General features: G+C 45.9%; 1 protein-coding gene across 2 annotated transcripts in view; it reads right to left on the bottom strand.

Annotated features, from left to right (window-relative positions):
- The window catches only part of TAF5 (TATA-box binding protein associated factor 5), a 22,858-nt gene extending 8,316 nt beyond the window's left edge, over positions 1-14,542 (bottom strand). For both annotated transcript variants that reach the window (XM_001113759.4, XM_077947465.1), the window contains exons 1-5: positions 13,948-14,542; positions 8,097-8,334; positions 2,477-2,792; positions 1,249-1,412; positions 1,001-1,136 (exon numbers count right to left, since the gene is read on the bottom strand). In XM_001113759.4, the coding sequence (XP_001113759.1) occupies positions 1,001-1,136; positions 1,249-1,412; positions 2,477-2,792; positions 8,097-8,334; positions 13,948-14,506 (1,413 nt within the window). In that variant the 5' untranslated portion in view covers positions 14,507-14,542. The remainder of the gene's footprint in view (positions 1-1,000; positions 1,137-1,248; positions 1,413-2,476; positions 2,793-8,096; positions 8,335-13,947) is intronic.

Below are 14,542 nucleotides of genomic sequence, written 5' to 3'. Positions count from 1 at the left end.
TGGGAGGCAGAGGATGCAGTGAGCTGAGATCTCACCTCTGCACTCCACCCGGGCGACAGCACAAGACTCTTGTCTTTAAAAAAAAAAAAAAAATTGGGCCGGGCGCGGTGGCTCAAGCCTGTAATCCCAGCACTTTGGGAGGCCGAGACGGGCGGATCACGAGGTCAGGAGATCGAGACCATCCTGGATAACACAGTGAAACCCCGTCTCTACTAAAAAATACAAAAAAACTAGCCGGGCGAGGTGGCGGGCGCCTGTAGTCCCAGCTACTCGGGAGGCTGAGGCAGGAGAATGGCCTGAACCCGGGAGGCGGAGCTTGCAGTGAGCTGAGATCCGGCCACTGCACTCCAGCAAGGGGGACAGAGTGAGACTCCGTCTCAAAAAAAAAAAAAAAAAAAAAAAATTGATAAATAAATTTACATAAGTACTTAAACCAGGTTCAACAGAGATGAACCACAATTTGCTACTCCTCAAAGGCTAGCAGAATTCTGATCAGTGAAACAAATGCCATTAAACATTGCCTTCTATTCTGTGCAGTATCCAATTCTCTTTTCCTGACTGCTGTCTTTAAATTATATTAAGAGTTTAAAGGCCGGGCATGGTGGCTCACGCCTGTAATCCCAGCACTTTGGGAGGCCGAGGAGGGCAGATCACAAGGTCAGGAGATCGAGACCATCCTGGCTAACACAGTGAAACCCCGTCTCTACTAAAAATACAAAAAATTAGCCGGGTGTAGTGGCGTGTGCCTGTAGTCCCAGCTGCTGGGGAGGTTGAGGCGGAAGAATAGCATGAACCCAGGAGGCGGAACTTGCAGTGAGCCAAGATTGCGCCACTGCACTCCAGCCTGGGCGACAGAGCGAGACTCCATCTCAAAAAAAAAAAAAAAACAGAGTTTAAATAACAAAACTCCATTTTAGCTAACACATTTGTTTCTCTCTTAATGGTAAATCATCATTCTACATGACTCTCCAGGCAGAAACCACCCAATTAGTTTACCAACCTGGTAAGCATTGAGAAATGTATAGAAACAAATGGAGGGTAAGCAGTCTGGCCCAAGGCGCACTCGCTTGGTGGTTTCTTTCATATTCATTATCTTATCCAACTTATCTGAATCTTTCAACTCAGGAAGAGGGATTCTGTGAAAGAAAAAGAGAGTCAAAATTACCTTTTGACTATTAACAAACTTGAACTCTCTATAACATATTGTCTCATACCTCCACACACAAGTTCCTGAAGCTTTTTCCTCACCTGTTCTGAGGTGGAGCATTGGGATCTTGTTTTTTGCTTTTGGATCCAATACTATCTTTTTTAGGCTTCTTCTTTTTAGGTTTTCCTTCTTCATTTTCTCCCTCTTCATCCTCATCATCCAAAGGTACCTCAATTTCTGGTTCTTTTAATAAACCAAAAAATACCTACAAGTCAAAAGAGTCAACATTTTTTAAATTATTTGTTCATTAATATACCCATTTTACATCTTGATAGGATAAATTACAATTACAAAATAGTAATTTACACTCTGAAGCAGGGTTCTGTACTTGTCTACCCAATAGCCATTCTCCCCTTTTTCCTTACTAACAGAACCCTGATTTTATTGGAGTAGCAATGTGCTCAGTTAAATCATTTCTGTTTCCAGGCTCCCTTGCAGCTAGGAATGTCCATATAAGTATATTGGGTACGGTTGTATAAAAAAAAATTGTTTTCCTGATTAAAAAGGGAAAGCTTCAGCACAGATATGCCTTTTGTCCTCCCCCTTCTTCCTTCTTGAAATGGAGCTGCAATGCTGAAACTGCAATAACCATTTGTGAGCACAAAGAAGAAAGCCACATTCTAAAGATGGTGGACCAGAAACTAGAAGGAGCCAGGGACCTTTATGGCACTGTGGAGCCTTCATGCCAGCCCTGGAAGGCCTTCCTCTGAAATTCATTTTATGGGAGAAAAATTATTTGTTTCAGCCACTGCATTCAGGGTTCTATAAAATGCAACCATACCCAAATTGTCACATATAAACATCACCCTTAGAACACAAAATTTTATATACAGTATAAAATTGTTGCCAAGCGGCCAGGCACAGTAGCTCACGCCTGTTATCCCAGCACTTTGGGAGGCGGAGGCGGGTGGATCATCTGAGGTCAGGAGTTCGAGACCAGCCTGGCCAACATGGTGAAACCCTCTCTACTAAAGTAAATACAAAAATTAGCCAGGTGTGGTGGCGTGTGCCTCTAATCCCAGCTACTCAGGAAGCTGAGGCAGGAGAATCACTTGAACCTGGGAGGTGGAGGTTGCAGTGAGCTGAGATCACGCCATTGCACTCCAGCCTGGGTGACAAGAGCAAAACTGTCTCAAAACAAAAACAAAAACAAACAAACAAAAACATCGTTCCCAAGCTAGCTATAAGAAAAATGTGTAACTTATGTAGATGGAAATGCTACAATTTTTCATAATCTGCATTATAGAGTTCTTAGGTTCATTCCCATACCTTTGATTTGTTTGCCTCTCGTTTAGCCTCTCCTGCCAAACTTCCCACCATCGCATCTATCTGTTGCTTACTACGCGGCATCCCATCAAAGATGTCAATGTAGAGGTGCTCCTGAACTATGTTCCATATCTGATTGTTCTGTTTCTCCTGAAGATGCCTCTTCAAGAGTTGGTACGAGTCACGGGAAATACGCAGAACAAATTTACTTGTTCGAAAATCCAACATGGTCTCATTCCCTTTCATGTGTTCCTTTTTGGTAAGACTAGATAATACACGTAGGTCATCCTGGTAATAACATTCCTGATCTCCATGGAACCTGTTTCAGTGATTTTAAAAAGTCATTTTTCAATGTAATCATTAAGGGATCTGCCTCTCCCCCATATACTTATAAACCATCCCAGAATATTTTCAGTGTAGTAGTCTAAAAAATCCTGAACTAAACTGTAGGATAAGAAGTAACTCATTTCAAAATGATTATAATTCAGTTTCTGAATTTATTCTAAAAATGAACAAATGTAAATCTCTAATGAAATGTATCACAAACATTTTAAGAAAAGAATTTAAATATCCTAAGTGAAAAAAAATATACCCACCATTGGTAGACAGTTTCTTTAGAATGGAGACATTTAAAAGAAACTGGTAGACATTTGAAAATATAAGAACCCTTGCTTTACTAAATGTTATGGTTTCTCAAAACCCACTTTTAAAAGTTTTATTATGAAAATTTCAAAGCGGCCGGGCGCGGTGGCTCAAGCCTGTAATCCCAGCACTTTGGGAGGCCGAGACGGGAGGATCACGAGGTCAGGAGATCGAGACATCCTGGCTAACACGATGAAACCCCGTCTCTACTAAAAAATACAAAAAAATAGCCGGGCGAGGTGGCAGGCGCCTATAGTCCCAGCTACTCGGGAGGCTGAGGCAGGAGAATGGCGTAAACCCAGGAGGTGGAGCTTGCAGTGAGCTGATATTCGGCCACTGCACTCCAGCCTGGGCAACAGAGCGAGACTCCGTCTCAAAAAAAAAAAAAAAAAAAAAAAAAGAAAATTTCAAAGGTATACAATAGAAAAGAATATAATGAACTCAGTGTACACATTACTCAGCCTCTCAACAATAATCAATACATAACATTCTCATAAAACCCATCATTTTTAATGATTTCCTATATTCATTGGAAATACGTACCAGACATATTTTTAAAATATCAATACTTTAATATGATCACTAAACAACAAACTAAGTGGAAGTACTCACTGCTGATACCAATCAGTGAGTACTTCCACTTACTCACTATTACCAAAGACAATAAAATAAACCCTTTAGCCTTGATAACAACTAGTAAATTTAAATGTACTTGTGTTTTTACAACTCTTAATTTTCCTAAGAAAGTAAAATTAAAGACAATATATTTGGCATTCACTAAAAACAGCAACCAATGCAAAAACATTTTAAAAACAATAACTAAACATATTAGGGCTCCAGCTCTGAAAAACAGATAGCCAACAGATTTCTAAACTGTTAAGTATGTTACCCCACTACAACTCATCAATATATGATCGAAGATTTGAATAAAATTAGAAATCTCAGCCTCTTATATCAGTAACTGCCCATTATCCTCCTGTGGTGATGGGGGTCCTGGCAAGGGATAAGACTGTCCATAAAGGAAAGACAGAGAATCTCCTATGATATTCCAGCTTCCTATGTGGGGAGACAGCTACACCATGAGACTGGAAGAGCAAAAAGGTTTTTCCTTCTTTTTTAGAGACAGGTTCTTGCTCTGAAGCCCAACCTGGAGTGCAGTGGTTCAATGCAGCCTCAAACTCCTGGGCTCAGGGATTCCCCCTGCCTCCGTCTCCCCAGTAGCTAGGACTGCTGTGCCACCATACTTGGCTAATTTTTGTTTACGTGATCTTGGCTCACTGCAACCTCCGCCTCCGGGGTTCAAGTAATTCTCATGCTTCAGCCTCCTGAGCAGCTGGGACTATAGGCACGCGCCACTATGGCCAGCTAATTTTTTGTATTTTAGTAGAGATGGGGTTTCACCATGTTGGCCAGGATGGTCTCGAACTCCTGAGCTCAGGCAATCTGCCCACCTCAGCTTCCCAAAGTGAGGGATTACAGGCATCAGCCACCGTACCCGGCTCAATTTTTGTTTACTTTTTGTAGAAGCAGGATCTCGCTCTTTTGCCCAGGCTATATATATTTTTTTTTTAATTTTTTAATTTTTTTTTTTTTTGGTGAGACGGAGATTTACTCTTGTTGCCCAGGCTGGAGTGCAATGGCGCAATCTTGGCTCACTGCATCCTCCGCCTCCCGGGTTCAAGTGATTCTTCTGCCTCAGCCTCCCAAGTAGCTGGGATTACAGGCATGTGTCACCACGCCCGGCTAATTTTGTCTTTTCAGTAGAAACAGGGTTCACCGTATTGCCCAGGCTGATCTTGAACTCCTGACCTCAGGTGATCTGCCCGCCTCAGCCTCTCAAAGTGCTAGGATTACAGGTGTGAGCCACTGCACCCGGCCTGTTTTTGTTTTTTTAAGTGACAGTGTCTATGTTGCCAAGAATGGAGTGTTTCGATGACAGTACTTTAAAGAAAAATTAGCTTCTAGAGTAGAAGTTCTGTCGTCAGCCTTTCTTAGTTTTTTTTTTTTTTCCAAAAACACTTGGCTACAGAACGTTTTGCTTTATATACTTCCTATTGGCATCCTAGTATAATGAATTACTATAATGGCATAGAAGCCAGGGGTTCCAAGTTCTACTGTTCCTCTATTACTGCTACCCTGTGTTAAATGATAAATCTTGACTTCAGGCTCTATTGCTTGTATTAAACATTTCTCATTCAGGCTGGGCCCGGTGACTCACACCTGTAATCCCAGCACTTTGGAAGGCCAAGGTGGGCAGATCACCTGAGGTCGGGAGATCAAAACCAGTCTGACCAACATGAAGAAACCCCGTCTCTACTAAAAATACAAAATTAGCTAGGCATGGTGATGTATTCCTATAATCCCAGCTACTTGGGAGGCTGAGGCAGGAGAATCGCTTGAACCTGGGAGGCGGAGGTTGCAGTGAGCCGAGATGGTGCCACTGCATGCCAGCCTGGGCAACAAGAGCGAAACTCCGTCTCAAAAAAAAAAAAAAAATTTTTATTCACCCTGCTAAGCAAGGCCTCCTTTTTTTTTTGAGATGGACTTTCGCTCGTCGCCAAGGCTGGAGTGCAGTGGCGCAATCTCAGCTCACTGCAACCTCCGCCTCCCAGGTTCAAGTGATTCTCCTGCCTCAGCCTCCTAAGCAGCTGGGATTACAGATGTCTGCCACCACACCCGGCTCATTTTTGTATTTTTTAGTAGAGATGGGGTTTTGTTATGTTGGCCAGGCTGGTCTCGAACTCCTGACCTCAGGTGATCTGCCCACCTCAGCCTTCCAAAGTGCTGGGATTACAGGTGTGAGCCACCACGCCCGGCCTGCCTCCTTCTTAAATACTACTTTCCCTTGGCTTCTATAACTCAACTCTCCCCTGGTTTTCTTCCTGTATATCTCCTCTATGTGGCCATTAAATTTGGAGCTCCTTGGGCCTAGCCCACTTACTGGCTTATTTCATACTCTCCCCTAGTCAACCTCATCCATATTGATCAATAATGCATACAACTCCGATTAACAGTTATAGTCCCTACCTCTCCTCTGAGCTCTCATATATCATCTACCTATCAACTTGACATTTCTTAAATGAGTCAAAGGCATATTCAAATCAGAACTCAAAATTATTCCAAGGTCTGACAAATCAAGTCCTCTTCTAGGGTTTTCTGTATCAGGAATTGGCTCCCCTATCCAGCTGGAGGGGCCAGAAAACTGGAGATTTCAATGATACCTCCATCTCCCTCACCTCCCTAGCCAATCTATCAAGTGTCTCATTCATGACTCTGTCTACTTCTCTTCACCTCTACCACAACCTAGTCCAGTGTTTCCGAACAAGGGTGCTACTAGCATTTTGGGCAGGATAATTCTTTGTAAAGTGGGACTACCTAGGTGCACATATTAGAACATTTAGCATTCCTGCTCCTCTGCCCAGTCATTATGACAATCAAAAATGCCTCCACACATTTTCTTTCTTTTTTTTTTTTTGAGACAGGGTCTCACTCTTGTCATCTAGGCTAGAGTGCAGAGGCGCAATCTCAGCTCACTGCAACCTCCATCTCCCAGGTTCAAGCTATTCTCCAGCCTCAGTCTCCCAAATAGCTGGGATTACAGGAGTGAGCTACCACATCTGGCAAATTTTGCATTTTTTTGTAGAGACTGGGTTTCACCAGGCTGGTCTAGAACTCCTGAGCTCAAAGTGATCCGCCCGCCTCAGCCTCCCAAAGTGCTGGGATTAAAGGCGTGAGCCGCTGCACCGGGCCACCTCTACACATTTTCAAATGGTCTAGTGGAAGGAGCAATTCCACCCCCAGTTGAGAACCACTGCAATAACTTCCAAAACTTGTCCCTATAGTCATTCTATCCCCCATGTGTTTCCCCACTGCATAGAAGTCCTTTCAAAGTATATAATAATGACATGGTCCTTTAATGACTCTGTAGCAGAAATGACTCTGTAGCAAAAAGGCTTCACTCTCCCCAAATACCCATTTTTCCTGTCTTCCTCCATAAAAGAAAACCTGAATATCAGCTGGGCACATAGACACTTAGGTAAAGACTACATTTCTTATTTCCCCTGCAGCTAGGTGTGGCCACTGACTGTTAAGATATAAAAGGAAGAAGTGTGTGCAGTTTCCGTGTGCCCTAACTGCTGACTGGCACACTGATGTGACTGCTTAGAGCAGGAAAACCATCTTATGCCACAAAGTGGAACATGCATGAAAAGCATGGGAGAGCAACAAGACTGAGGGAGCTTGGGGCCCTGGTAATGAAGAACCCACCACACCAATCCCGAATGTCCCACCTTTATGAGAAAAATAAATAAACTTTTATTGTATTTAAACCTCTGTTGTTTGGGTTCTCAGTTACTCTTATTCTAATCTAATCCTAACACTGCTTCCTAGTGTTCTTAAGATAAAGGCAAAAATAAACTTTTATTTATGCCATTGCTGATGAGTTTTCAGTGACTCTCAATGAAACCTAATCCTACCCAATACAACTCCCTACTGCTCTTAGGATAAACAAAGATCTTCAATATGGCCCAAGAACCAGCCTATTCTTTTTTTTCAATGCCTTCACTTTAACAATAGAACCTGCCTACTGTTCCAGTCCCTAATTCCCAGCTTCATGGTATACCACACCCCCATCCCATTCTCTGCTCCAGCTACCCTGGCCATCTTTCAGCCTCTGTACCTACCAGAATCCTTCCCACCAGAGAGCTTTAATACATACTTTTCCCTCTTTTCTTCATCTGGCTAACTCCTACCTAATCTTCAGATATCAGATCTCACCTCAAGTATCATCTCCTCTGGAAGCCTTCTCTGACTTCTCCAGCTAGATTAAACCCCACATTTTAAGTTCTCATAGCCTTAGGTACCTCTCCTTCACAACGTACATTTTAAGTTGCAGTCTTACATTTGTGTGGTTACAGATGTGAACATATATGCACGTGCACACACACTATGTGTGTATATATATATGTAAAAATGTACATACTTCTCAAAGAATGACTTTGCTTCATTCTCATGTTGATTGTAGACTAGCTCCAAGTACATGTGCACAAACAAAGGATAAAAGAGTTGGGATAACTCTGCCCGATGGCAGTCCAGGGAACATTCAATGAAGTGTTTCAGTCCACTATAGTATTCTTCATACATTGTGGGATCTCCTTGTTGGCTGTAGGCCGACAACACAGCACTGACATCTGGCTGGTCTTCCACAGCAACACTTCCAACTGTTTAAAAAACAAAAAACAACTTTTAAGAAAATGACCTATTATGACCATGTGACTATGGCTGTTTTGTTAAGGCCCAGAGGTGAGTTGTTGCTCAGATTGTTGTCTCTTTCTTCCCAACGTCTCTTCCTCAACACAATCACATAATCTTTTTTTTTTTTTTTTTTCTGAGAGGGAGTCTCGCTCTGTCACCAGGATGGAGTGCAGTATGGAGATCTCAGCTCACTGCAACCTCCGCCTCGCAGGTGAGTCTCTTGCCTCAGCCTCCCAAGTAGCTGGAACTACAGGCATGCGCCATGCCCAGCTAATTTTTGCATTTTTAGTAGAGACAGGGTTTCACCATGTTTGCCAGGATGGTCTCGATCTCTTGACCTTGTGATCCTCCCACCTCGGCCTCCCAAAGTGCTGGAATTACAGGCATGAGGCACCGCACCTGGCCCACACAGTCTTTTTTTTTTTCTTTCTTTTTGAGATGGAGTTTCAACTCTTGTCGTCCAGGCTGTAATGCAATGGCACGATCTTGGCTCACTGCAACCTCCGCATCTCGGGTTCAAGCAATTCTCCTGCCTCAGCCTCCTGAGTAATCCTACCCAATACAACTCCCTACTGCTCTCAGGGTAAACAAAGATCTTCAACATGGCCCAAGAACCAGCCTATTCTTTTTTTCAATGCCTTCACTTTAACAATAGAACCTGCCTACTGTTCCAGTCCCTAACTAATTCCCAGGGCATGGTGGTGCATGCCTGGGATTACGGGCATGCACCACTATGCCCCCTAATTTTTGTATTTTTAGTAGAGGGGGGGTTTCACCATGTTGGCCAGGCTGGTCTTGAACTCCTGACCAGAGGTGATCCACTCGCCTCCCAAAGTGCTGGGATTACAAGTATGAGCCGCCGGGCACAGTGGCTCATGCCTGTAATCCCAGCATTTTGGGAGGCCGAGGCAGGCAGATCACGAGGTCAGGAGATCGAGGCCATCCCGGCTAACACGGTGAAACCCCATCTCTACTAAAAATACAAAAAATTAGCCGGGCATGGTAGTGGGTGCCTGTAGTCCCAGCTACTCGGGAGGCTGAGGCAGGCGAGTGGCGTGAACCCGGGAGGCGGAGGTTGCAGTGAGCCAAGATCACGCCACTGCACGCCAGCCTGGGCAACAGAGCGAGACTCCGAGACTCCATCTCAAAAAAAAAAAAAACCAAGTATGAGCCACCGCGCCCAGCCATAATCTTTTAATGGAATTTTTTTCACTTGTTTCAGTCACCCAAACCGAAACCTGTCAGCACATCCATATCTTAAGATAACAATAACAGGCCATCACGGTGGCCCAGCATTTTGTGAGACTGAGGCAGGCGGATCACAAGCTCAGAAGTTCAAGACCAGCCTGGCCAACATGGTGAAACCCTATCTCTACTAAAAATACAAAAATTAGCTGGGTGTGATGGCGCGTGCCTGTAATCCCAGCTACTCGGGAGGCTAAGGCACAAGAATCACTTGAACCCAGGAGGCAGAGGTTGCAGTGAGCCAAGATCGCGCCACTGCACTCCAGCCTGGTGACAGAGCAAGACTCCGTCTCAAAAACAAAAAAAAACAATAAGAAGAAGAGTCAATATTCCTCCTGGAACTACCTTATGTTAAAGACAAATTGTATAAAAGATGGTATGTGCAAATCAAACAACTACATTAACTTTCTCTCAACGCTCTGTTCAAATGGCACCCATTACCACCAAGCCATGCACTGCAGTAACATTCCCAGTTCTCTGAGCCACCCAAGCACTGTGTAACATTCCTGTAACATATCCCATCCTGTGTTCCCTTCACATTATATACATCTCTTACCCCTTATAAAATGTAACCACTTAAGGGTGGGAAGGACCATGCCCTATTTATATCTTCAAAAGATAGTTATATGCGGCCGGGAGCGGTGGCTCAAGCCTGTAATCCCAGCACTTTGGGAGGCCGAGACGGGCGGATCACGAGGTCAGGAGATCGAGACCATCCTGGCTGACACAGTGAAACCCCGTCTCTACTAAAAAATACAAAAAAACTAGCCGGGCGAGGTGGCGGGCGCCTGTAGTCCCAGCTACTTGGGAGGCTGAGGCAGGAGAATGGCGTGAACCCGGGAGGCGGAGCTTGCAGTGAGCCAAGATCACGCCACTGCACTCCAGCCTGGGCGGCAGAGCGAGACTCTGTCTCAAAAAAAAAAAAAAAAAAAAAAGATAGTTATATGCTTAAAACAATTTCCATAACCAGCATTTCAAAACAGAAAACATAACTATTTATTTGTAACACAGCACCACCTAACAATACATCTGTCAATTAAATCAGAATTTGGTTGTTGGAAATATTTGTAAGTTGCCATTATAGTACACTTCGCTCTTTACTGCACAAATGTGATAATTTCTTCGGTTACTCTGATGGCCTCTTTTCCTCCTTACTGATTTCTCAGTTATGATCTATAATTAGGTCAAGTTTCTGAAGAGATAAGAGATTACAGCAAAATAACCAACAATATAATTCATCTTATAGTTCATTCACAAAATTCAACATTAAAAAAAGATTCCTCTCAAACACTTTTTTTTTTTTTTTTTTGTAAAGACGGAATTTTGCTCTGTTGCCCAGGCCGGAGCGCAATGGCGCTATCTTGGCTCACTGCAACTTCTGCCTCCTGGGTTAAAGTGGTTCGCCTGCCTCAGCCTCCCGAGCAGCTGGGACAACGGCACATGCCACCACGCCCAGCTAATTTTTTTGTATTTTTAGTAGAGACGGGGTTTCACCATGTTGGCCAGGCTGGTCTTGAACTCCTGACCTCAAGTGATCCACCTGCCTTGGCCTCCCAAAGTGCTGGGACTACAGGCGTGAGCCACCGTGCCCGGCCTTCAATCCACATCTGCACACATTTCTATTTATGGATTAAAATGAGATATGAATACAATGCTATGTATTCATACTTCATTTCTGGCAATGCTGCAAAGATTAGGCCTCATACAGATTAATTTGGCTAAAAGCTCTGCACTGGATAATTCAATAAACATTTATTGTCAGCTCAGGATCACCTCTGAGACCTTATATTGTATATGAGTTTTACTGCATGGATTTGTGGCAACAGTTGCTGTGAGAAAGCAGTGGCTCAGGTGTCAGGAACACATACAGAGGCATAAACTTATCCATACCAAACATTTTACATATACATATTACAAGTGCCTCACGTGGCCGGGCGCGCTGGCTCACGCCTGTAATCCCAACACTTTGGGAGGCCAAGGCAGGTGGATCACGAGGTCAGGAGATCAAGACCATCCAGGCTAACATAGTGAAACCCCGTCTCTACCAAAAAGACAAAAAAAAAATAGCCAGGTGTGGTGACATGCGCCTGTGGTCCCAGCTACTTGGGAGGCTGAGGCAGGAGAATCGCTTGAACCTGGGAGGCAGAGGTTGCAGTGAGCCAAGATTGTGCCACTGCACTCCAGCCTGGCCGACAGAGCGAGACTCTGTCTAAAAAAAAAAAACCCTCGGCCGGGTGCGGTGGCTCAAGCCTGTAATCCCAGCACTTTGGGTGGCCGAGACGGGCGGATCACAAGGTCAGGAGATCGAGATCATCCTGGCTAACACGGTGAAACCCTGTCTCTACTAAAAAATAGAAAAAACTAGCCGGGCGAGGTGGCGGGCGCCTGTAGTGCCAGCTACTGGGGAGGCTGTGGCAGGAGAATGGCGTAGACCCGGGAGGCGGAGCTTGCAGTGAGCTGAGATCCGGCCACTGCACTCCAGCCTGGGCGACAGAGCGAGACTCCGTCTCAAAAAAAAAAAAAAAAAAAAAAAAAACCCTCATAACCACTCATGTAATAAAGGGAGAAAATTCAACATGAGAATGACTTGTCTCTTGACAATATTAATGTAAAAAAAAAATTTTTTTTTTTTTAAGACAGAGTCTTGCTCTATCACCCAGGCTGAAGTGCAGTGGCGCAATCTTGGCTCACTGCAACCTCGGCCTCCCGGGTTCAAGCAATTCTCCTGCCTCAGCCTCCCAAGTAGCTGGGATTACAGGCATGCGCCATCACATCTGGCTAATTTTTGTATTTTTAGTAGAAAGGGGGTTTCACCATGTTGGCCAGGCTGGTCTCAAACTCCTGACCTCAGGTGATCCACCCGCTTCATCCTCCCAAAGTGCTGAGATTACAGGCATGAGCCACCACGCCCGGCCAATAGGAAGGTAAAAAAAAATTAAAAGGTAAGAAAAGAATGACAATCAGCATCACACATGTAAATGCAGCAAAGACGAAAAGGTCTGTCCAATGCCCATGCCTAAACACATGGTTCTCAAGCTGCCCTATGTCAACACTCCTTAGAAGCTCTTATTCAAAAGTGAAGATTCCCAGATTCCACCTCTAGAGGATCTGATTCACTAAGTCTGAAGTGATGCCCAGGAACCTGCATCCTCCAAAGACTTAACACTGGTGGTACTCAGCCCATATATATCTTTAAAATTTCAGTCGGGTGCGGTGGCTCATGCCTGTAATCCCAGCACTTTGAGAGGCCGAGGCGGGTGGATCATGAGATCAGAAATTCAAGACCAGTCGGACCAATATGGCGAAACCCCGTCTCTACAAAAAATACTTTTTAAAAAATTAAGCGGGGCGTGGTGTCGTGCGCCAGTAGTCCCAGCTACTCGCGAGGCTGAGGCAGGAGAATCGCTTAAATCCAGGAGGCAGAGGTTGCAGTGAGCCGAGATTACACCACTGTAGTCCAGCCTGAGCGACAGAGCAAGACTCCGTCACAGAAAAAAAAAAAAAGAAAAGAAAAAAAAAAAACTTTTAGCTGAGATTCAGGGGGTACATGACGTGCAGGATTGTTACAAGGGTATATTGTATGGTGGCTGGGCACGGTGGCTCACGCCTGTAATCCCAGCACTTTGGGAGGCCGAGGCTGGTGGATCATATGAGGTCGGGAGTTCGAGACCAGCCAGACCAACATGGTGAAAGCCTGGCTGTACTAAAAATACAAAAATTAGCTGGCCGTGGTAGTAGAAGCCTGTAGTCCCAGCTACTTACGAGGCTGAGGCAGGAGAATCGCCTGAACCCAGGAGGCGGAGGTTGCAGTGAGCCGAGGTCGCACCACTGCACTCCAGCCTGGGCAACAGAGCAAGGCTCCGTCTCAAAAAAAAAAAAAAAAAAAAAAAAAAAAAAAAGTCCATAAAGTATTTATTAACACATCTTTTAAAAGGAAGTAAAGAAATAAAGAGAAAATAAAGTACTTATAAAACTTAAAGTACGCTAGTACGAAACTGTACAAACACTGTTAGTCTCAGGCGGACCTGCCCAAGGCTCAAAAGCCCAAATGAGAGGAAAGGGACCAAAAGCGTGAAGGTCCCCGCCTCTCCGCGCTCACCTTCCCATACATCCCTCTGCTCAACAGCTCTCCTCAGCCTCTCGCTGAAACTGACAGCTCGGAAGGGGGTTTGACTGCGCAGCCGGCGCACTAGAGAAAGGGGCGGGCATGTGGCCCTAGAGGCGGGCCCAGGAAATTCAAAACAAGCCCGCAGAGGTGCAGGCCTGCCAGCCCCTGCCTTACCGGCTTGCTCCCCTTCGCGGCGGCCGTGCCTCCCCGGAACCCCACGGCTTACCTTTACCCGGAGCCGCAGGACCTGAGGCTGAACCTGAGACGGCCGTGACCCCCGAAGCGCCAGTGCCCGGAGGGTCGGGGGCCGCAGGGCCAGGGGCCGAGGCGGTCACCCGGCTGAGAAGCGCGCTGGCCACCTCAGCGCCGACGCTGTCCACCTCTCCCGGGGCTCCGGAGCCCGCCACTGCCTCCTCCAGCAGCCGGGCCTCACGGCGCAGCGCCTCTTCGGCCTCGCGGAGGTTGCTCTGCCGTAGGAACTGCAGCACGGCCAGTAGAGTCTGTCGGTCGTGCGGAGCGCCGGCCTCCGGAGCAGCCGCAGGCACCGGGGCCGCCCCCGCCGGGGCAGCGGTGGAGACAGCCACCGTGAGCTTGGGGGTCCCGCCATCCCCGCCAGTGGACGACGATGCCGCAACGTTCCCGCCGCCGCCGTTAGGGCCGTTGTTGGTAGTGCCGCCGCTACCCTCGCCTGCGCCGTCCCCCGCCTGCGGAGGTAGCAGCGTTGGCGGTCCCTCAGGCTCTAGCTTGACCGCCACCTCCGTCTGCTCCTCCGCCAGCGCCGCCATCTTGCGGCTGAGCCACCTTGCGCCGTCAAGCGTGAT

This window comes from Macaca mulatta, chromosome 9 (assembly GCF_049350105.2).
Source record: "Macaca mulatta isolate MMU2019108-1 chromosome 9, T2T-MMU8v2.0, whole genome shotgun sequence".
NCBI classification, from domain to species: Eukaryota; Metazoa; Chordata; class Mammalia; order Primates; family Cercopithecidae; genus Macaca; species Macaca mulatta.
Note: the sequence above shows the minus strand (reverse complement) of the source record. Positions and strands in the feature narration are given on the sequence as shown.